This window comes from Piliocolobus tephrosceles, chromosome 6, assembly GCF_002776525.5.
Source record: "Piliocolobus tephrosceles isolate RC106 chromosome 6, ASM277652v3, whole genome shotgun sequence".
In the NCBI taxonomy this organism is placed as follows: domain Eukaryota; kingdom Metazoa; phylum Chordata; class Mammalia; order Primates; family Cercopithecidae; genus Piliocolobus; species Piliocolobus tephrosceles.
In genome coordinates this window covers 162,406,484-162,430,854 of record NC_045439.1, presented here as the reverse complement: position 1 = coordinate 162,430,854, position 24,371 = coordinate 162,406,484, and the positions used below count along the sequence as shown (strand labels likewise).

The following is a 24,371-nucleotide window of genomic DNA, read 5'->3' as shown; positions in this document are numbered from 1 at the left end:
AGCATTTGGTAGGTGATTTTTTGGTTTTTTTCCTTTAGCATATAGTCACTAATTTTAAGTGCATTTTTCCAGCTAGAGATGCAATGCATGAATGCATTCTCACTGTAAAATGATAAAGTCAGACAATGTGGAAGCAGAGAGCAAACCAGGGCATCTCCCTGTTCCCTTATCGCTCCCTCCCTAGAAATCACCCTTGCCACTATCGTTCTAGTGTTTTTTCTGTGCATTTATTAAGTGTAACCTGTTTTAAGGATGTTAAGCAGGACTCTTCTTGCTCTCCCATAGCCTCACCTGAGCCCAGAGCATAGTCCAGCAGTAGTGACAAGGAAGGGGGGTGCTAGAGCTGCCCTGCTTAGGGTTGGCCAGGGTAGGGCCAATGCCCGCCTGTAAGCTCAGCCCACCAGACACCTCTAGGGTGTGGAACAGAAAGGCTGGGCGCCGATGGAGATGTGTGGATGAAGCTCCCACTGGAGAAAGTGGCAGGGCTGGTGTGGGGGGAAGTGCTCTCCGGTGCCCCCCATCGCCCCACCTCATGCTCCCCACTGCCACACTTGCCTGTGGGTCTGTTCTTTGCTGCTGCTGTGGGCCCTGGTGAGGGGGCTTGGAGAAAGCTGCCCTCCTGTTGCCCAGAGAAGTCCAGAGTGGCTCCTGAGCTCTGAGGAGCTGCTGGATTAAATAAAGAGGGTGCAGAGGAGACCCCTGCCCCGAGACACCAGGTTGTCCCATGAAGGACATGGGTGCCAAGCGCAGTCATCAGCTGGGGCTGACCTCAGCAGACGGAGGGGTCTAGTACTCCTTGAGCAGGGCAGAGCGACATCCTCAGAGAAGCGCAGAAGAGAGAGCCTCTGCAGGCCTCAGGGGACAGGTGCCTCAGCCTGCCTCCACGCCTGCCTGCCATGGGGAGGGTGGCCACAGAGGCCGGTGTGGGCTGGCCATGTCGAGAAGAGGGGAGATCATGCTGAACGGCCAAGTGGAAGAGACATGGGCTGTGCAGTCGATGTCACTCAGCACATCCTGGGCTGCCTCTGAAGGTGACTAAGCAGGGGAAAGTATTGAATACTGTGATTTAGCTCAGCTTTACAGAAACATCTCAGCAGGTATGAAGTATTAAGGAGAGAGCAGGCACGAGGTGGGAAGATGGGACGGAGAAAAGGAAGGGGCATAGGGATGGCAGGAGTGAGGGGAGAAGGGATGGCATGCACAATGCCTTCTGAGACAAAGAGGCAGACGACTCCAGTGCCACTGAGAAGGGTATATACCTACATGTGCAGACAGCACCGTTGGCCTGAACCACAGTGAGACCAGTGCCACTGAGAAGGGTAATTACCTGCATGTACACACAGCACCGTGGGCCTGAACCACAGCAAGCCAGGGATAAACTATTTTAAAATGGAAAAAGATTGGACATACTGATAGCAACAGAAATTCTAGGATTTCATGGGTGACAGACTACAAAGGCAAATTATGAATTCAAGGAGTAAACTCAATGTTGGAGCAAGAGCAGTGCCCAAGAAGATGGGCCAGGAGGTAGCCCATTCAGGGGCACATGGCAAAGCTTTGGTGCTGGACATTGTTATGGACTAAACCGTGTCCCTGCAAAATCCATAATCCCCGGCACCTCAGAATGTGACTGTGTTTGCAGACAGGGCCTTTACGAGGTGGTTAAAAGGAGGTCATAGTTAAAAGAAGGTCCTCATCCAGTCTGGCCACAGCCTTTCAGAAGAGGGGATTTGGGATCCCCTAAACTCACAGAGGAAAACATCGTGAAGACACAGGGAGGAAACGGCCAAGGAGCGAGCTTCAGGGGAAACCAGCCCTGCCCTGGCCTGATGGCAGACATCCAGCCTTTAGAACTGAAAGAAAACAGGCTTTTGATGGGAAACCATGGCCTGCAGTGCTTTGTCACGGCGGCCTGAGCTGACAGATGCCGGCCTGCTGACTTCAAAGGACCCTGGGAGTGGTGCCTGGCAGCGTGTGCACAGAGCCTGGGACTGTGGCCTCAGACAGGTCCACCTGCAGGAAGTAATTAAAATAACCTGAGTGATGGGTCTCCAAGGGATGCAGCACTGAGTACGAGGAGAGGAGGCGTGAGGAGAAGACACTGGAGAGAATCTGCTGTCATAGATTTTTCATACCATCTCCAAAGGTATGGGATCTGCTTCAGAACAGGAGCCAATGACACACGAAGTCATCTGAGAACTGGGCGTCTGGGCAGCATGGGCCCTGCAGTCAGAGGAGAACAGAACACGTGACAGACGAAGAGCTTCACTGATGCAATGGGCAGAGGTGAAGAAAACAGGCTGCCGACCGTGGGGTCACCAGGCCACACTCGGCGTATCCTGGAGGCGGCAGAGCTAACCCTGCCGTGCGGGCCAGCTTCCTGGTTCACGTGGCCCAGGGCGCCAGCCCCAGAGGGCCCGGCTTTTTATTAATAAACACACAGACACACACACACACACACACACACACACACACACACACACACGAGTTCTAAAAACTCCTTTGAGCAAGTGACTGGAGAGAATATCTACAAACCACAAACTAAGGAGGGCTGGATTGCTGTCATCGTCTGCTCAGGCTGCCAGGACAAAGTACCACAGCCTGGGTAGCTCAGATAACAGACGTGTATTTCTGTACCGTTCAGGAGCCTGGAAGTCCAAGGCCAAGGTGCCAGGAGGGCTGGTTCTCCTGAGCCTCTCTTGTGGCCTGCGGACTTGGCCTTGCTGCATCTTCACTGAGGGTCTTTCCTCTGTGTGTGCATCCGGCTGCCTCTCTGTGTGTCCAGATCTCCTCTGCTTATAAGGACACCTGTTTTCTTGCATAGGGACCCCATCCCAAGGGCCTCATTTTACCTTAATCACCTCTTTAAAGAGTTTGTCTCCAAATCCAGTCGAATTCTGAGGTCCCAAAGGCTAGGGCTTCAACATATGGATTCCTAGGGACACAGTTCAGCCATAATAACTGAGGAACCAAAATGGTCTCATGTGTGCTTCAGTGGCTGAAATCCAGCTACAACTGCTGGTTCAAAGATCAGAGAAGTGGAAATGGTCTACCCCTGGAAGTTGCCTGCACCACACAAAGGTACCTTCCAAGGGACCAGAGGACTTTCGTCCACACCTGGCTTCAGAGGTTACGCTGGTCCCCACTCGATGCTGGGTGGCCGGGCACAGCAGGAGGCTCTCAGTGCAGAACGTGGGGGGCCTGAAGGCCTCAGATGTGGGCCCTTGAACTTGTGTGATAACATGGACTCTCTTCCTTGCTGCCAGAGAGAGGCAGGGGCAGCAAATGACCTCATCTGCAATGCACGCGATGAGGCCTTCACTTCTAGCTGGGGATGAGGTGACACCAGCATTCAGTGAACAGATTTGAGGGACTTGGTGACAGTCTACAAGCCTGTTCATTGGGAAACACGTTCTGGGTGGACTTCACTTTGATACAAGATGATTGAATGAAAAAGGAAATAAACAGTGGCAATAATCAAAACATAGTTGAAGAAAATATACCTGAAGAGAAAAAAAAAGCAGAGAAATGGATTATGGGATGTACATGGAACATATACTTCCTGTGTCCCAGTTCACTGAATGATATTTTAACTAAGGCACAGCCTGTCAGCAATTTTAATTACAAAGATAAAGAAAGATATCATTTCTACAAGAATTCCGGAATTTTATACACACAAATAGAAACAAAATTAAGAGGACTTCCAACTCCTGGGTATCCAACTCCTGGGTATCCATCTCCTGAACAGTCAATGACAAAGCTTTGAGAGGAAATGGCTGTGATTCCAGAGCTCCAGTTTCAGATCCAGTCAAGTTTCACATGTCTACTATAGTTACAGAAACCTGTCTGTGTCTGTTATTAACCTCCTGTGTGACCTTGGGTGGTTACTTAGCCTCTCTGGGCCTTAGTTTCCTTAGCTCTAAGGATTAGCTAACACTCTTGAACCACACAAAATGCCTGATGTAATCACTCACAAATGTAACCTGATATTATTATAGTTATCAGATGTCATCTTTCTCCAAACATATCTGAACAGATGACATATATTGTAAATAATAAGAATTTAACAAATACAACCTGAGTCTAAAATCTCGTATTGAATTAATGAAGACTACAAAATATCTTGAGATGTCAGAGAAATTAAAACTTTCTATTTTATCTTACATAGGTGGATCAAAGGATACTGCTTCATTTATTTATCTTTTGTCTTGAGATATATAGATTTATTCTCCTTATTTTTTGGCAAATCTATAAATAAAAAAAGAAATAAAAACCTCAGAACCTAAACCAAGAGTATATAAAAATAGCCAATAAAAAATAAGAATTAAATTTCCAACTGGATTCCACTTTAAAACTGTGATCAGGGTAACTTGAGAGAATTAAAACTTGTGAATAAAAATAAATGGCTAATACAACTTAAATAATGCAATTGAAAAGGTAGAAGAGAATATTTTATAGAGCTCATATTTAAAACTTCAATGAGACAATCAACGTAATAGTTCTAATTGCCAAAAATATTGCATCAGAATATAGAAAATGAATTTAATCAGAAAATATAAGGGGAAATTAATAGAAACTTCACTGCCATGGAAGACTTTCATGACACTGTCTGTCTCTGAGCACTGAATTCTTAGACATGCAGTTCTCTCCATTTTCTTGTTTTGTTTTCTTTTCTTTCTTTCTTTCTTTTTTTTTTTTTTTTGAGACAGAGTCTCCCTCTGGCGCCCAGGTTGGAGTGCCGTGGGGAGATCTTAGCTCACTGCAAACTCCTCCTTCCTAGGTTCAAGGGATTTTCTTGCCTCAGCCTCCCGAGCAGCTGGGACTACAGGTGCCTGCAACCACACACAGCTAACTTTTGTATTTTTAGTAGAGATGGGGTTTCACCGTGTTAGCCAGGATGGTCTTGATATCTTGACCTGGTGATCTGCCCGCCTCAGCCTCCCAAAGTGCTGGGATTACAGGCGTGAGCCACCGCGCCCAGCCAGTTCTCTCCATTTTCTATGGAAAAGATGCCTTTTCAAGAGTCCACAAAACAGTTACAAAATTCATCATGTATTAAGCCAGGAAGACAATCTCAATGATTTACTAACTGGATATTTTCCAACATTTCTTCAATTATTTTCCAGTCTTTGACCACAATACATTAATTGCAAAATAAAAATGAGAGGGAAAAAGTGATCCTCTCTCAAAAAGTGAATAAAAAAAGTAATAGTAGTAGTCGTAGTAATAGAATTTGCAGTAGTAGTGTCAAAAACAGTAATGTACACCATTTCAGGAACATTGACAAAGTACAGAATTACAAAGTATTAAGGCACTGCTTTATACATTTTTAATTTCTTAGCAGGAAGTATTGTTTTAAAGGAAGGTCAGGCCCAGAGAGGTTGGCTACTTGTTCAGGACGCACAGCAAACTCGCCTCCCATTCCAGGGCTTGGCTATGCCTTCCTCTCGGGCCCGCAGGCGGCTTGCTCAGCTCCGGGAACCACAGCAGCCTCAGAGTTCACGGCAGGCCTTGACGCTGTGCTTGGGAATAATGTCTAGACTTAGTTATTTTAATTGTTTTCAAATTGAGGAAAAATAATAGGCGAACAAAGTGACACAGGAGAGGAGGAAAGAGCTGAACCACATAAACGCAAGCATACAAAATTAGAAGACTAAATATGGCAGAACTGGTAAGCCAGGAGGTGGTTTTGGGGGGTAAACATTATCGATAGTACAGGTAGAGCTTTGGCATCAAGAAAGAGAATGGGAAAGGAAAAATTAACAAAATTAAGTATTTAGAAAGGGAATCCAGTAGCAGAGGTAAAGAAGATTAAAGATATTAGACTATTACATGCTGATAAAAAATAGATTTCACAAAATGGATGATTTTTCTGGAAAAATATATATTATTAAAATTATTTTAGAAACTAGTGGAACCCATGGATACTGTCTTTGGATCTCCCACGCCCATCCTCTCTTTGCCATTAAATTCCTCCTCGCCCTGGAACACACGTCTCAAAGTCAGCCCCCGCCCCTCAGCCACCTCGGCTGGACAACCCCTAGCTGCGCGCTGCCTGGAGAACCCACCTCTCTGCGGAGCACACGGAGGGGGCGGCCCATTGAGTTCCGTGCGCGGCTGATTTGTTTTTTTAGGCTTCCCTCTCCCCCGGGGCCTCTCGCAGGCAGGGCCTGTCCTCTCCACAGCACCGCCCTTGCTCTGCGCTGGGGCCATGGAGTGGCAGCAGCTGTGACCTTGGCGGGGCCGTGGTGGAGACTGGGGCGATTTGCTGTGAGCAGGAAGACCTGGGGGTGTTTATGGGCCTCAGAAGGTGTGAGGGGACCTGATGGAGGCCTTCTAGGGGGAGGCCAAGGGGTCCTTGCTGCCAGGGGAGGGAGGGGAGGGAGGGAAGGAAGGAAGAAGGAAGCAAAAAAGGGAGGGAGAAAAGAGGAAGGGAGGGAAGGAAGGGAGGGACAAAGGAAGGAAAGGAAGGAAGAAAGGGAAAGAGGGAGGGTAGGAAGGAAGAAAAGAGGGAGGGAAGGAAGGAAGGAAAAGGGGGGGGGAAGGAAGGGATGGAGGGAAGGAAGGAGAGGGAAAGAGCGCCCCAGTGGAGAAGGCCGAAGCCACCGCTGTCCATCTTGGATTCAGAGGCCACGGGAGCGGCCGGGTTCTGAGGAGGGAAGTGGTAAGGACACGACAGGCCGAGGGCAGCTGCGCTGGGCACCGTGCGCGCCCCCTGGGGACCTTCCCCGGCGCGAGGGAGGAAGGACGGGCGAGCCGGCGCGGCTCCTGCGGGGAGGGTCCTGGAGGCGGGCGGTGGGCGCTTCTCCAGGGCGGCTGGTGTGGACGCCTGTTCCCAGGGAGACCAGCCGGGCCCCGCCGGTGGAGAGCCGGAGCCGGAGACAGCGCCACCCACGGCTGGAGGCCGCAGAAACGGGGCGCACTGGCAGCCTCGCCCGCCCCGCGCTACCCGCCCCGCCCCGGCCCGCGCTCGGGCTCCGCGCCCGCGTCTGCGGCCCCGCGTGACCGGGAGGCCTGCGGACCCCGCGCAGCCCCCGCCCTGAACAGCCTTCCCGCCGCCCACCTGGAAACGCTCTTGCTTTGTGTGGCAACTACCAGGATGGGCTTTATTTCCAGGGGCCGAGACTTTGTTATGGAACCGAGCTGGGATATTGGATTTCCGCGCTTGGGGGTGCTGGGGGCGGAAAAAATGGGGGTCCCTGCGCCGTCTTGGGGGTGCTGGGGGCGGGGGCCCTGCAGGCCCTCCAAAAATGGGGGTCCCTGCCCCGTCTCAGCTTCTAGCCTTTCCTCATGAAAGGAGTTAACTAAGGACTGTTACCTGGGAGACCCAGGAGATGGGGTGTGAGGCTGTTCCGATGGGGCTGAGGGTGAGCCTTGTCCTGAGGCCCTCAGGGCTGCGCACAGGCCGAGGTGCTGGGGAGGGCAGGCCTCAAGGGGTCGGTTGGCACAGAAAAGGGGCAGCCTCCGTGCCCGGGCGGCCTCCTCCGTAGGCCTTCGGAGGTAGAAGCAGTTCTTCCTTCTGCTCAGAATCACGTGTTACCTTTGTAGAAGGGCGACAGCCAAATGGCTTTTTGTTTAAAAACCATAGTTCTGGTTCGTTATTGAAGCCTTTTTAAATTTTTAATTTCACTATGTTTTAGGGGAAACAGGTGGTGTTTGGTTCCGTGGATAAGTTCTTGGGTGGTGATTCCTGAGATTTTGGTGCACCCCTCACCTTAGTGTGCGCTGTACCCAATGTGTAGTGTTTTTGAAAGGAAACATAAACAGGAAGAATGGTTTCAGTCCGAGACTCAAGAAGGAGGCTTCACTAACAAACACTTCTTTTGGAAGCCAGGCTCCGCTGGAAATGCTCCGGGCACGATTCTGGGGCTGCCCCATTTCCCAGCAATCTGGAAGCCTTGGTTTCTTGGAGAACTTGTGTCAGCATAGGCAGGTTTTTAACTTAACACTAAACGCGTGTAACACAGGGGCTGTGTGGGCATTCACCTGACGTGTGCATCATGATTTGTGCTTTGACACACAAGTGATTTTGCCTTCCCTAACACGGCATGGTGACAGAGCCAGAGTGGATTGAAAATCACCCGGGCGGGAGATGAAGGCGTAGTGTGATGCTGGATGTTGAACAAATGCGCTTTTCCTGAGCCTTTGGTGAGAGTGTTGCCTTGACGAGAGGCTGAGGGTGCAAGACAAATGGATCTTCTGGGAAATGGAAGCTCCCGGTGAACTTGGAGCATCCCGTCCTGTGTATCTGGAGTCCTCCTGGCAGCCACAGGAAGTCATTACATCCTCTCTTCAAATAAATCTGCCTCCAGCTGCCTCCCAGCTGGGCAGTGTGTGCAGCGTTGAAACTCCAATCAAGCTGCCTGCATCCCACGGGAGGAAGCAACTGGCTCGGCCCCAGAAGAAACAAGCCAGCCTTTGAAATGCCAGGGAAAGAGCTGCCCACAGGCCTTGCCTTTGCCTTCAGAAACTCGGGTGTGTGCCGCTGTGAACGGGGCTGCCATCACAGGGTCCCGTAGACAGGGTTATCACTGGTCTCTTCTTGACTCTAACTAGTGTCAACCCTAAAAAACAAGGTTCATAAAACATGACTAAATATAGAGTTTATTCGAGTCCAAAACTCGAGGCTGGCCAAGCCAGAAGCATAGATTCAACTTGCCCTGAATGTACACTCAGCTGCAGTTACAAGAGAGTTTTTAAGAAAAAAGAACTGGCACTTCCTAAGTTGTTACCAAGAATTTACATTAGAATAACATAAGCTATTGATTAGCTATACATTGTTCTTTGGATCACAGATTCCAGGCCGGAGAAGATAAAGTGGGGAACACAGTGCCTTTAAACAGTTGCCGGTGGATGCGGGGGCAGGAGTGGAGGAGTAAGGGCGTGTGACTGAAGTCCCATACTCAGTTCTCTCTGGACCTGACAATTTTGCATATCTCACAGAGGTTACACTGCTTAAAGCTATTTTTCTTTTCTCAGTAATAGAGGAATTTTTTTTCATGACTTCCAAAATGCATAAGGAAGAGGCTGCCATGTGAGATAGTCCCTGTAGGGCAGTGGAGCTCCCTCAGCCTGTCGGGCCCAGAGCCGCTTTCTTGGCGGGGGCCGCACATCACAGGCGTCCACCTAGAAAGACCCATCCCTGCCGGCCCTCCCTGTGCCAGCACAGCTGCAAGTCTGTGTTTCCAATCGCTTTCAGCCCGAAGCCAGGCCTTCCTGGAGCCCTCTGTCCAGTACACTTTGTTCCGCCTTCCTCCCCTGCCATTGTGGCTGCTGAGCCTTAAAATGTGGCGAGTCCAAACAGAGTGTGTCATTGTCATGCGACCCCTCTGACTCCAGTAGGAGGTGTTTTTTTGTTGTTGTTGGTTTTTTTTGTTTTTTTTTGTTTTTTTTTGTTTTTGTTTTTTTTTAGCAGCAGCAAGATTTTGTGTGAAGAGCAAAAGAACAAAGCTTCCACATTGTGGAAGGGGACCCCAGCCAGTTGCCACTGCTGGCTGGGGTGGCCAGTTTTTATTCCCTTATTTGTCCCCGCCCACGTCCTGCTGATTAGTCTGTTTTATAGAGCGCTGATTGGTCCATTTTACAGAGTGCTGATTGGCGTGTTTATAATCCTTTAGCTAGACAGAGTGCTGATTGGTGCATTTACAATCCTTTAGCTAGACACAGAGCACTGATAGGTGCATTTTTTACACAGTGCTGATTGGTGCATTTATAATCCTTTAGGAGAAACAGAGTACTGATTGGTGCATTTTTACAGAGTGCTGATTGGTGCATTTACAATCCTTTAGCTAGAAACAGAACGCTGATTAGTGCTTTTGTACAGAGCGCTGTTTGGTGCATTTATAATCCTCTAGCTAGACAGAAGTTCTCCAAATCGCCACTTGACCTAGGAAGTCCAGCTGGCTTCACCTCTCAATCCCCCCTCTAAACAGGACACTCCAACTGCTGTTGGGAATTGGGACTTCCTGCTGGATGGGGCAAAGAAGGGGCCCTGCAGTTGTAGTGTCCTCCAGAGGGGAACTCTTTAGCCAGTCAAAGGACCAGTGGGTTGGTCCAGGGGTCCTCGGTAGAAGCTGTTAGTTGAGCTCATTTGGGGTTCCATTTGTAAGACCATCTGCAGCTTGATGGTCTTGAACCTAGAGGAAACAAATTTGACAAGGAGGTTAAAAATACAGGGCCCGAAGGTGAGTAATAGCAGGATGGCTGTCACGGGACCTAGAAAGGGGAGAAGCCATGTTGCCCAACTCCAGAGGTTGGTATTTGGGAACTGGGACTTCCTGCTGGATGGGGCAAAGAAGGGGATAGGGAAGGAGACATAGGGGTTTATTGAGGACTTACATACAGGGCGGTCCAGGAGCGGTGGGCAGGACAGGAAAATCCACTCCAATTTGTAAAGAGCAGGCAGGTTACAGAGCATTTTCACTTAGCAACCTCTATTTAGCCCAGAACAAAGGGCCTGGATCCCCAGGGCAGCCTGTCTGTGTTCAAGGGATGTCTGGAAGGCCAGCACCTCCTGGGAAGCAGGGCTGCTGAGCTGGGAGGAGACTGTGCCCCAGGGAGAAGGTGAGGCTGCCTTGGTACTGGGTGGGAGTGAGTGGTGAGGACCTGGCCAAAGGTAGGTGACAGGACAGCCTCTGTGTCCATTTAACAAGGCAGAGTTTCAGACAGGGTATGAGGCTGCCAGAAAGACATTTACTATTCACTGAGCTTCAGGAGAGCTGATCACCCCAGGCCAAGGCCAACATTGCCCAGTGTCCTCACTAAGAAACCCCTCAGGGCACAGGTTCCAACCCAGCCACTGGGAGAGAGAGACACAAGGCGGTGTCAGTGTCCTTCATAGAGAAGGAGCGAATGTCTGGGTTGGCCGCTCCTGGATTCCTTAGCTGGGACCTCTGAGTACAGATCCTTTTTAGAGATGACCATAGGGTCCTTCTCAGGGCATGCTTCAGTGCCATGGGTAGAACATCCATACTGGAATTCAAAGGTTTAGTATTTTAAAAGTGTCAACTATTCCATCAAAATGTTATGTTGACTATATGGTCAAATAATATTTTGGATGTGTTAGGTTAAATAAAATATATTATTATACTTAATTTCATCCATTTCCTTTTACTTTAAAAAATGTGAGAGTTGAAAATGTAAGACCACACATGTTTATTGGTCGGACTTCCTTGCATTTTGGACAGAGGCTGACAAGAAGCTGAAGAGTTCCTTTGTCAGAGGTGTTTGAACCAGAGCGACTCCATCTTGAATAGGGGCTGGGTAAAATGAGGCTGAGGCCTGCTGGGCAGCATTCCCAGGAGGGTAGGCATTCTAATTCATAGGATGAGATAGGAAGTTGGCACAAGATGTAAGTCACGGCCGGGCGCGGTGGCTCAAGCCTGTAATCCCAGCACTTTGGGAGGCCGAGATGGGCGGATCACGAGGTCAGGAGATCGAGACCATCCTGGCTAACACTGTGAAACTCCGTCTCTACTAAAAAATACAAAAAACTAGCCGGGCGAGGTGGTGGGCGCCTGTAGTCCCAGACTCGGGAGGCTGAGGCAGGAGAATGGCGTGAACCCGGGAGGCGGAGCTTGCAGTGAGCTGAGATCCGGCCACTGCGCTCCAGCCCGGGCGACACAGTGAGACTCCGTCTCAGAAAAAAAAAAAAAAAGATGTAAGTCACAAAGACCTTGCCGATAAAACAGGTTGCATTAAAGAAACTGGCCAAAACCCACCAAAACCAAGATAGCGATGACAGTGACCTCTGATTGTTCGCGCGGCTCATCATACACTAATTATAATGCATTCCTGTTCCCAGACCACACTGAGGGTTGGGCTTCTTATTCTCGAGGCCCAATAATGGGATGCAGATGAACTGGGAAAGGAAAGAGTTTTATTTCTGTAACTGGTTACAGGGAGAAGGCCTGGAAAATATCTCCAGACCAACTCAAGATCACAGCCTTCCAGCAATAACCTTCTAAGCTATATGTTTACATGTAAGTGTGATTCATTCATCTAAAGGCGTAAGTGATTAACTTCTTATCTCTAAGACTTGAGTCCTGAAGACCTTCCTCTGGAACCTCAGTAAATTTACTTCATCTGAACGGTTCCAGGTGCTGGAGTGATGGTCTTGTCTCCTGCTAAATCATGGAGGTTTGGGGAGTTCCTTCAGACCCCCTATAAACTTGTTTGTGGAGGCCTGAGGAGTTCCTTCAGACCCCCTATAAACTTGCTTAATCCTGAATGGGCCCTGTTAAGAATTCCCTCGTTATCTTGGAGAGGCCTGGGCCAAATTCTTGGTGGGATTTTGTTGCATTCCAGTCTTTGTATAATGGGGCACTGGCTCTCAGCTTTTGATATGGAACCGAACCACTCAGTGCTGAGGCAGTTGTTACAGAGGCCTGCGTCAGTGGGACCTGGCCTGCTACGTTCACCTGGTAACAGACACTCCCACCAGCACCGTGACAGTTCACAGATGCCACGGCAACATCAGGAAGTTACCCTATACGGTCTAAAAACGGGAGGAACCCTCAGTTCTGGGAATTGCCCACCCCTGTCCTGGAAGACTCAGGAATAATCCATCCCTTGTTTAGCATGTAATCAAGAAATAGCTACACGTATCCTTAGTCCAGCAGCCCAAGCTGCTGCTCTGCCTATGGACTAGCCATTCTTTATTGCTTTGTGTTCTTAATACACTTGCTTTCGCTTTACTCCATGGATTCACCTCACATTTTTTCTTGCGCAAGATCCAAGAACCCTCTCTTGGGTCTGGATCAGGAACCCTTTCCGGTAACACTGTCACCTTCCCAGGACCTGATAGGCTTAGGGGCAGCAAATGTTTTCAGTAAGGGCGACTGCGTATTTCAGGCTTTGTGGACCACAAAGCCTCTGTCCAACTGCTCCACTGGACTCTGCCTTGGTGGCTCTGGGGCGGCCATAGACAGCAAGCAAATGCATGGGCAGCTGCGTCCCAGTCCCAGCGGAGTTTCCTCACAAGAAAAAGGCGGTGACCACATTTGGCCTGGGGCTGTAGTTTGTTGGCTCCTGGTCTATAAAAGGGGGGCATTTTATCTTGAGTTGTCTCCGGACTGGAAGGGCAGAGTTTCATCCATGGAAGCCCTACTGTGTGCATCTTTATGAGATAAGGGCTCTTTCAGGGATCTTGTGGCATGTGCAAAATGCCTTTCAGTGTGAGTGTTAGTTTTTGTTGGCTCATGGTAACCCAGTAAGCAGATGATGAAGCCAGGATATAAAATACTAGAGCTGGCATTTGATGCCAGTCTCCTCCCCTCCTGCCTCTCCTCTCTCCCCTCTGTTTCCCCCTCTGTCTCTTGTTCCTTCTCCTTCCCTCGTCCCTCCTTCTTTCTCTCTCCCTCTTCCCTCTTTCTGTACTTCCTCTGATCCCTTCCCTTTTTCCTTCTCTCCCCCGCCCCTTCTGTTTCTCAGTGACTCCCATTTCTCCCTGTCTCTCTCTCCACTCCCCACACCCCCACCCCCCAGTGGCTAAGTTGGAACCCGTGCCCTGAGGGGTTTCTTAGTGAGGACACTGGGCAGTGTTGGCCTTGGCCTGGGGTGATCAGCTCTCCTGAAGCTCAGTGAATAGTAAATGTCTCTCTGGCTGCCTTGCACCCTGTCTGAAACTCTGCCTTGTTAAATGGACACAGAGACTGTCTTATCACCTACCTTTGCCCAGGTCCTCACCACTCACTCCCGCCCAGTGCCAGGGCAGCCTCACCTTCTCCCCTGGGGCACAGTCTCCTCCCGGCCCAGCAGCCCTGCTTCCCAGGAAAGCACCCGGCTCCCAGCCAGCCAGCTGTGTAGTGGGCATCGGCTGCTTGTCTCCCCGCAGGAAGGGCCCTCCCACAGCCAGGGACATCTCCATCATGCCAGCATCACAACCACCCACAGCAGCTGCATCATCGCCCACTTCCCTGATGGCTAGTGATGTGAGGCATCTTTTTATGTGTGGTTTTCCACTCATACAGCTTCAATGAAATGTCTCTTCATATCTTTTTCTTTCTTTTTTTTTTTTGAGACGGAGTCTCTCTCTGTCGCCCAGGCTGGAGTGCAGTGGCCGGATCTCAGCTCACTGCAAGCTCCGCCTCCCGGGTTCCCGCCATTCTCCTGCCTCAGCCTCCCGAGTAGCTGGGACCACAGGCGCCCGCCACCTCACCCGGCTAGTTTTTTGTATTTTTTAGTAGAGACGGGGTTTCACCGGGTTAGCCAGGATGGTCTCGATCTCCTGACCTTGTGATCTGCCCGTCTCAGCCTCCCAAAGTGCTGGGATTACAGGCTTGAGCCACCGCGCCCGGCCGTCTTTTGCTTTTTCTAATTGAATTGTTTGGTGTTTATACCATTGAGTTTTGAGATCTCTTCATGTATTCTAGATAAGAATCTTTTGACTGGTCTGTGGTCTGCAAATGTCTTCTCCTAGTCAGTAGCATGTCTTTGTACTGTCTTAGCAGGGTCTTTCATTGAGCAAATGTTTAGAAAAATATTTTTATTTTGATGAAGTTGATTTTATCAAAAAAAATTTTTTTTCTTATGGAATCCTACTTTCGGTGTCATGCGTAGGAACTCTTCACTAAACTGTAGGCCTTAGATTTTTATCCTATGTTTTCTTCTCAATGCTTTGTAGTTTTACATTTTGCATTTAAATCCATGATCTATTACAAGTTAATGTTTGTATAAAGTGTGAGGTTGGGGTTGAAATTTATTTTCTAACATTTAGATACCCAATTGCTCTAGAAGTGTTTGTCAAAAAGGGCATCCTAAAGTGCGGTGTGCATGCCCAGTGGAATACTACTCAGCCACAACAAACGAAATCATGTCATTTGTGGCAACATGGATGGAACTGGAGGTCCTTTTCTTAAGTGAAATAACTCAGAAACAGACAAATACCACGTGTCCTCACTTATAAGCAGGAGCTTAAATAACATGTACACATATTATTAGCATGAGATTTTTGGCTCTCAGTGTAATAGAAATTAACACAAGGTTAGGCAAACTGTTTTTAGACAAGGTCCACTAAGACTTATGCCCAGAAATGTTGGGCATAAGGGAGATTTAGTGCCCAACTAAAGGAACAAAGGTAACCTGGCTGACACCCTGAGGGGAGTGCATTGTGGTGTCTTAAGGAGGGTGACATGCATAATTCGTGAAGTAGGTCAGCATCACTGAATGTGCAGGGTGGAGTGTGAGAGTGCACAGGCTGGTCGGGGCATGGTGATCCATACGCCACATGATTAGAAAATGGCAGATAAGCCCCTCCCTGGGTGGGGATTTTAGTATGATAATACATCATGGGTTAAAGATGGCTCATTATTCTGCTCTTAGGTACATGTGACGGGGTTAACTTTTTTTGAGTGATATTTATGTTAGGATGTTGCTTGTTTTAGGTTTTTGAGGTCCTGCAGTCAGCAGGTATGGCACCTTGAATAAGATTTATGGTGGGAAGCTGCTTATCTCAGTTTCTTCAGACAGCTTGCAAGGTCTGGTCAATGGGCATGTATGGAAAAATATGTTAGTGGAGGTGGGCTGAGTCCTGTGTCTACTCTGTCTCACATGGACATAGAGTATGGAATAATAGACACTGTAGACTCAGAAGGGTGGGAGGGTGGGAGAGGGTGAGGGATGGGAAATTACTTAAAAGTACATTATTCTGGTGATGTTACACTGAAAGCCCAGACCTCACCACTATGCAGCATGTCCATGTTACAAAACTGCACTTATACCCCTTACATTTATATAAAGAAAGAAAAGGCTGTACTTGCAAAGAATCACTTTCACATCTTTGTCAAAAATAAGTTGGGCATGTTGAGCATGGTGGCACCTGTAGTTCCAGCTGGCTGGGAGGCTGAGGCAAGAGCATCCCCTAAGCGGTGGGAGGTGGAGGCTGCAGGGAGCTGTGGTGATGCCAGTGCGCTCCAGCCTGGATGACAGAGTGAGACCCTGTATCTTTAAAAAAATAAGTTGCGCATGTCTTTGTGGATCTGTTTTCAGGTTCTGTGTTCTGGCCCATTGATCTGTGTGTCTATATCTGCCTCCGTGCTGTATTGCCTTGATGACTGGCGCTACACAGTAGACTTTCATGTTGGATAGAATGGGTCTCCCATTCAATTCTTCTTTGCTAAGATTGTCTTTGCTATTCTAGAGCCTGTGCCTTTCCATATACATTTTAGGATAAGCTTGTCTGTGGCTAGAAAAATTCTTGCTAGGAATTGCATTAAACCTAGAATCAATTTGGGGCAAATTAACATTTTGTCTATGTTGAGTCTTCCATTCATGAACACTCTGTGTCTCTCCATTTATCTAGAACTGATTTGTTTTTTTTTTTTTTTTTCCATCACCATTTTGTAACTTATAGCACAGATGCTGGTGTGCTGTAAGTTACAAACAAGATTTAAGTTTAAAACAAGATTTAAGTTTATGCCTAAGTGTTTAATTTTAATTGGAGTGATTTTAAGTGGTATTGTTTTTAATTTTTATTTTTATGTATTCATTGGTAGTATATAGGAAAAAATAATGTTTGAATGTTGATCTTGTGTTGTGGTCCCTACTGAACTTACTGCTCACTGATTAGTTTTAGAAGTGTTTTGTTTTGCTTTTTTTTTTTCTTATTTGATTTCTTGGGATTTTAAAATGTAAACTATTATGTCAAGTGCAAGTGGAGACAATTTTATTTCATCTATTTTAGTTTGTGTGTCTTTTGCCTTATTATACTGACTTGGGCTTTCAGTACTATGTCGAATAAGAGAGGTGAGAATCCTGTGCAGGAGAAGCATTCAGTTTCTCACCATTAAGTATTATGTTAGCTGTAGTGTTTTCATTTGCTTCCTTTTCCTAGATGATTTTCTTTATAGGGTTGAAGTAGTACAGGGATCATAAAATAAGTTAGAAAATGATATTCCCTCCCCTTTTATTTTCTGGTAGCATTTGTATAGAATTAGTGTTAGTTCTTTAAATATTTTGCAGAATTCACCAGTGAGACAATCTGGCCATACAGTTTTCTTTTTTGGAAGGTCTCTAACTACCAGTTTAAATTTTCTAATATATATAGGGTGGGTTAAATTATTTCATTCTAGTTGTTAAGTGTGTATGTATACAATTGTTAATTGTACAACAGTAGTTAATACGAGAAACTTTTAATCTTTTGATGTCTTCAGGGTCTGTTGTGATAACTCCTCTTTCATTGATACTGACCATTTATGTCTTTTTTCTTGTCAGTTCTTCTAGAAGTTAATTTTATTGATCTTTTTAAAAAAATCAGCTTTGCTTCATTGATTTTTCTCCACTGTTTCCCTATTTTTAAATTCATGAATTTATGCTCTTTATTATTTCTTTTCTTCTGCTTGCTTTTGGGTTTATTTTTAAATTCTTTTCTATTTCTTTAAGATGGGAACTTAAATTATTGATTTAGGACCTTTTCTCTTTTTTAATACAAACATTTAGTGCTATACGTTTCCCTCTCAATGAGTGACATGTTAGCTGTAGTTTTTAATTTGCTTTCTTTTCCTATATGATTTTCTTTATAGGGTTGAGGTAATACAGAGATCATAAATTAGAAAATGATGCTCCATTTTCATTCAGTTCAATGTATTTTCTTTTACTTTCCTTGTGACAGTCTCTCAGATCTGTGAATTATTTAGAAGTATGATCTTTAATCTGAAAATGCTTGGATAGTTTCTTGTTACCTTTCTGTTACTGATTTATCTGATTTCTAGTTTGATTGCTTATGGTAAGAAAAAAACCCTCTGTATAATTTTAATTCTTTTAAACTTGTTGATGTTTGTTTTTTGAGCCAGGACATGATCTGTCTTGCTGAATGTTTCTTAGATGCTGAAAGGAATGTGAATTCTGCTGTTAGCTGGAGCACTCCGTAGTATCAGCAAGATTTGATGGCTGGAAGATATTGCTGAGTTCTCTCTGCTGAATTTCTTTCTAGTTCTTCCATGAATTGTAGAGAGAGAGTAAAAGTCTCCATCTATAATAGTGGATTTGTCAGTCCATTTGTTCATGTGCCACTTTCTCTTGTCATTTACTTTCTCTTGTCATTTTGTCAGTTTTTGTTTCTTGTATTTTTCAGCCCAGTTATTTGGTGAATACACATTCAGGATAACTATGATCTCTTGGTGGATTGTTTTATCTATATGCAATATCCCTCTCTGCCTTGGAAATGTTCTTTGCTCTGAAATATACTTCATGTGATATTAATGTAGTCATTCCTACTCTTTTGATTACTGTTTGTATGGTTTATCTTTATCTGTGCTTTTACTATTTTGCTATTTTATTGTTTCAACCATCAAACATAATTTGAAAACTCAAGATGAAAAAGAAAGTGTATCATATTTAACCATACATTTGCTCTTTCTTTTGTTATTCCTTCCTGATACTCCAAGATTCCTTCTTTCTATCATTTCATTTCTGTTTGAAGACCTTCTTAGCAGTGCTTTCAGGGTAAGTCTGCTGCTCTTCTAGTTTTACTTCATCTGAGAATGTCTTCAGTCTCCCTTCATTCCTGAAGGATATATTTGATGGATATAGAAATCTGGGTTGATTGTTCTTGCCTTTTAGCAATTAAAAATAATTTGCCACTCTTTTCTGGCCTCCATGGTTTCTGAGGAGAAACTTGTAGTTTTTCTCTATAGGTAAATTGTCATTTATCTCTCACTGCTTTCAGGAAATTTTATCTTTCTTTAGTTTTCATGAGTTTGATTTGTGGATTGTTGTGTCTTGGCATAGATTTTGGGAGGTGTCTAGCCTTTTTAGGATTTGCCCAGCTTCTTAAATCTCGAGGTTTATATCTTTTACCAATTTTTAAATCATTGTTTCTTTGAATACCTTTTCATCCCTGCCCTCTTTCTCCAATGATACAAACGTTAGATCTTTTGTTCATGTCCCACAGATCCCTGAGGGTTGGTTCTTTTTGTTTTTTAGTCTTTTTTCATTTTTCAGATGAATAATTTCTGTTGTATCTTCGTATCTTCAAGTTCCCTGATTCTTTCCTTTATACTCTGCATTATATTATGGTGCCCATTCCGTTAGAGTTTGACTTCAGTTGTTTCATTTTCAGTTCTAAAATTTCCATGTGATCCTCCTTTATAATTCTGATTTTTTGTCTGAGACTTTCCTCTTTTTTTTTTTCATTTATTTCAAGTGTGTTTCTCATTGCTTGATGAATAATTTTTATGGTAGCTGCTTTGAAATTCTTTTCAGGTAATTTCGACATGTGTATCACCTCAGTATTAGCTTCTGTTGATTCACTTTTCTTATTCAACTTGAAACGTCCCCTGGCTCACAGGACCCCACGTGGTCTTTGCTGTTACCACAGGAGAGGGGCGTGTTACAGTCTGGTGAGTGTGGAAGTTCTGGTTCCCACTTGGCCTTCACCAAGGAGCTTAATTTTTTTTCCTGTGGAATTTGGCGGGAGCAGTTATTATCTAGGAGTGTTAAGTCTAGCTTTAGTGCCCCTTTCCTGGCTTTCTGGCTAGGGAGAGCAGGCTTCTCTTGGGGCTTTTTGTTTTCTTTGTAGTACCCACTGACATACCAGCTTCCCAGCACCTAGTCTAGGACATATGAGGGGAAACAAAAAGGAAACCCACCTCTATGCCATTCTTCGGGATCCCAAGGCCCCCAGCTGATCTGCTTCCTCTTCATCTTTACAGTCTCCTTATGCTTGTTTTCTATATAATGCCAAGTTTTTAGCTCTGCTTAGTGGGACGAATTGGAAGAAATGCATCCACTTCATCTTGCTTCAGAACTAGAAGCCAGCTTTATCGTCTTTAATTGGAGAGTAAAACAATTACATTCTCTTCTCCAGTAAACCCTTATGTATTTGTGTCGTTAAATTCCTTATCACCAAACACAACTCATGCACCAGGGAGGTGCTCCAGGCTTACTCTGTGATTTTGGGCACTTTGTAATCCCAGTCAACTTGCACTTTGGGGCATGTGCCCTGGTTTGAGGAGCACTGGTCTGTGGCTAAAACTTGTTGAGGACTCATTATGTGGCCATACACTGTTCTCACTGTTCTAAGGGATTTATAAGGGTGAACTCATGGAATCCTCATAGCACTCTTAGGTACTGTTATTATCTTCATTTTATAAAGAAATTGAGTTATGGAGACATTTAATAGTTTTCCAAAGTGATGCCACTGGGCAAGAGCAGGAATTGAAAACTAGAGCCCTAAGCTAGTATATTGGGGTACCTGTCTGTGTTGGGAAAATGCATTTGGGTTTTGAAGCCAGAAGAATATTCCAAGACACCATCTCTGCCTTTTACTGGTGGTGACCTTTGTCAAGTTCCCTACTATATACAAGCTTCAATTTCTTCATCTATATAATAGGGAAAACATGACATGCCTCACTATGTTTGGGAAATAATAGATAACATTAACGTCTAGTCTATGAGGCCCTTAGCATACAGCATATCTTCAGTAAGTCATTCACTTACTAAAGGCAAGTTGCCATTGTTATGGTTTATCCATGTCCACAGGGAGGCAGCATATATAGTGATGAAGAGTACACACTTTAGAGTTAGACTGATGCATCTGGATTGTCACACCAGAGCAAACTAGCTGAGAGACCCAGGCAAGCCTCTCAACATCCCACCTCTCGTAGATGTGATAATGCCCATTCCAGAAGGCAGTGTGGGCAGTTGAGAGGGTCCTGAGTGTGGAGAGTGTCACAGTGACTAGGTGTTGTGAGGGAGAGTATGGTTTCCGATGGGTCTGAGTGCTTGCATCAGTTCTGGGTGAAATGAAAATGTTTGGTGATGCTAGGTGATGCTCCTTCTCTGCATTGGTGCCATCCCCAAGACAGCAGTGACTCTCACTTGGGGGCACGGCAAAACCACCCACCAGGAACTTTCTCCAGTCTTGGGCTTCTCACGCAAGGTATGCTTTTTGTGGAATCTGCCCCTTGACAAGGTGAATTTGCTTCTGAAATGTGACCATGTGTCTCGGCACCCGGATTGAGACTCTCAGCATCTTACCTGACACTGACTCACTCTACACAGTCTGTCACAGAGGAACAAAGGCTTTGTGTTTCCATGAAGGCTTGCAGTGATGTCTGCGATGCCTGGAGTTGACCAGACACTGTCGTGGGTTGTTGTGTTTTCCCAGAATTCAATGATCAGGGCTGATATTTTGCAAACATGTTCAGCTATTTTCAAAAACAAAGTTAATAAAGTTCAAGAAATTTAAGTAGTTTTCCCAGAATATGTTCTGTGTTTCTTTTTGTTTGTTTTGTAAAATAAAATGTGTTCAGAAGAGAAGCCAAGAGAATCCTACCACTTTCTTGAAACGCCCAAGTCTGCTCTAGAATTTCGGGCGCTGTCTCGCTCTTGGATGCAGTTTTTGTGTTTAACTGTAGCTCTGTTGAGGGACCCTTGCTGTGGCTCTTTCTGAGTAGCCTCTTCCTACACTTATGGCCAGGGAAGAGAGAATGTCATGATCCTTACTATTATAATTACCACATGCTAGGCTCTTACTGCTAAAAAACTTAAGCCTTTTGAAACCAAAATCGTAATATTTGCAGGGGCTTCCCTTAGTGACCGAGCAGCACTGAGCAATGGCTACAGAGCATGCATTGCCCATGCCAAGTGGCATCTGTCAGTCCTTGGAAGCTGGGGTAAGAATTTGTGGAGATGCAGGTACACTGGAGGCGGCACACAATGAGGGATGCTTTCCTCTTCTTATGACTGCTTTTGTATCTGTGCATACCCTCCTTGTCCACGTCTCAACCTCACCGACTACAGAAGAAAAACTTCTTCTTCCCTATTCCTTTCCTTAGACAACAGTTGGCCTTACTTTCCAACACTACTTCTCCAGCTCTCCTTGGCCTTAAGTGTGAGGGACTTCAGGAGCCTGTGGGAAGGTGGGATCTCTGGGAAATCTCCAGAGAAGAAAAGTTGGAAGATGACACAAGCAGAGGAAACATCCAGAGATTTAAATGGTGGCCCAGCACATGGCATGGAAAGACCAACAGTCTAATATTATAGATGAACAAACAGAGGCTCCATATAGCCATTAAAATTTTGAGAAAACCTTAAGCAGGTCTCAAATAAAATTGCACACAATAGAAGATGTCTAATAGCAGCATGCATTCACATAATTTAGTCTACAACTTTCTGATTTACAGAAATAAAAGGTAGTGAACATTGTGAAAATGCAAATGTGCTAAGGCCATGTTCCCATGAGCTATGAGTCCATATCTCATGAGGCTGTCCAGATTTCGGATGCCATAACTCATTTCTCTTTGTGTTTCAGGTTGGGCTTCCCAATGATGATTGTGTCGTGCATCATTGGGATGTGTTATCTTCTTGTGGCTCATGTGGTGGTGGGATGGAATTAATAGACATCCATCTGTCACTCGAAGACTAAAGGAAACTTCATCCATCACAACCCATCAGTCACAAAACTACCCTGACACCACTGTTTGGAGAAGAAAAGGTGCTTACCCTGGAGATGCTATGGAGACACAGTGGAATAGACCTTGACACTAATACTCTAATTCCGGCGAATGCTGGAACACCATGGCCTCTTCTCTGTGGCCTTTCTCCCCAAGGACAAAATGTAGAAAATGTGAGATAACTTACTCGAGATTCCCCTCCAGAAAAATACGTATGTTTCAAAACCCTTCCTGCTATACATAGGAAAAGACACACATCCACCCAGAATTGCTTTTGCTGTTTAATTATCAATTCTCCTGAGGCTAAACACAGTTTGTTTTTTCTTGTAATCACTTTTCATGTTAAAATAATCAGCACTGAAATTGTATGCTCTCTGAATATAGACTTTCTGGGGAAAGGTTTACTGCTCGTAAAGAAACATTTTATATATTAAACTGTTCCTTGATAAAAGGCTTTGAAGTAGTTTACATTATGTAAAATTGCATTTTATCCATTTATGTTTTTCTCTGCAGTTTTAAAGTTATCAATTAAAAGTCTAGAAATTTGACTTGCAGAAGATCACAGATATCTTTTAAGGGCTATTTTACATATTTAACAGCCAAGAGTAATGATTTTCCATTTTGCAAGTGGTGCATGCTATTTTCATCAATTACGCAGATGTACAGTGGATACGCTCAGCCCTGCTCTCCTTGCAGGACACGGTGGCTCTGTCAGTACTTATTAAATGCAGTTCTTTTGTGAAGCATTCCTTGAGAGGCAAGGGTAATGAGAACAAAGATCAAGGGGGAGCCTGTGCTTCCTCCGAGGTCTACTCTGCTCTGCCTCATCAGTATCGTGGTTATGCCCCAGAGGAAGAGGCCGTTCTTCAGTTTCCGATCTTCTGTGCATACCTTGGAATAAAGATTTCTGGGGACACTGCTCCGAAGTGATTGTGTGTCAAGCGTCTGACTTCAAAAGGTCCAAGCTGCTCAGGACACTAAGAACTGCAAAGCAGGAGACCTTTCTGGTCCCATTTCTGCCACGGGCACCCTCAGGATGGGTGTCCCTGTCTACTGTTTAGAGTCTATATTGTAGAATGGCAACCTAGTTTCTCCCTGAAAGGTTGGGAGTGTTTATGATAATATGCCCTTTGAATTCCTTGACAGCAAAGCTGATGGGCAACCCTATTTTATTTTAAAATATGGTGTTGGACAACATCACACAGAAGCCTGCAGACACGTGCAGCTGACTGGGTGTCCCGGAGGAGCCCCTGCCACAGTCTGTCTAGGAAAGGGGTCTTCCCGCTGCTCCCGCACTGCCCGTACTTTGCTTCGTCTCACTGGACCTGGTTGTGCCTGAGCTGGTCACTGAAAAGCATCGTTTCCTCTTCTATCCCACATCAGGATGCCTGGGGGCAGCACTGATCTCCCTTGTGTCTGGCTCTTTCCAGCTCAACTCACGTCTGCTCTTTCATCCTTTCATATGTCATCCCTTAACAACGCTCAGGCCCCGTCTCCCACCCGCTGCCTCTCCTCATTGGCACCTCTCTCTACTCTTCAGTCATCCCTTCTCATTCTTGAGACGGAGTCTCGCTCTGTCACCCAGGCTGGAGTGCAGTGGTGCTCTCTCAGCTCACTGCAAGCTCCGCCTCCCGGGTTCATGCCATTCTCCTGCCTCAGCCTCCCGAGTAGCTGGGGCCACTATAGGCATCCACCACCACGCCTGGCTGATTTTTTTTGTATTTTTAGTAGAGACGGGGTTTCACTGTGTTAGGCAGGATGGTCTTGATCTCCTGACCTCGTGATCCGCCTGCCTCGGCCTCCCAAAGTGCTGGAATTACAGGCATGAGCCACCATGCCCAGCCCAGCCCTTCTCATTCTTAAAAACCATTAGCTCTGGACTGGTTTCTCCCTCTTGCTCATACCCGCAGCCTCCCCTGAGGTTCCTATTCATGCCCCCCAGTTCTGATTTCTCTGCCCCCACCACCTTCCCCCACT

The 24,371-nt window shown here is 45.9% G+C and overlaps 1 protein-coding gene across 2 annotated transcripts in view; it reads left to right on the top strand.

The window, feature by feature from the left end:
- OCA2 (OCA2 melanosomal transmembrane protein) overlaps window positions 1–22,845 on the top strand; it is a 342,859-nt gene extending 320,014 nt beyond the window's left edge. For both annotated transcript variants that reach the window (XM_026447197.1, XM_026447196.1), the window contains one exon: window positions 22,253–22,845. In XM_026447197.1, the coding sequence (XP_026302982.1) occupies window positions 22,253–22,337 (85 nt within the window). In that variant the 3' untranslated portion in view covers window positions 22,338–22,845. The remainder of the gene's footprint in view (window positions 1–22,252) is intronic.
- The last annotated feature ends 1,526 nt before the right edge of the window (window positions 22,846–24,371 follow it).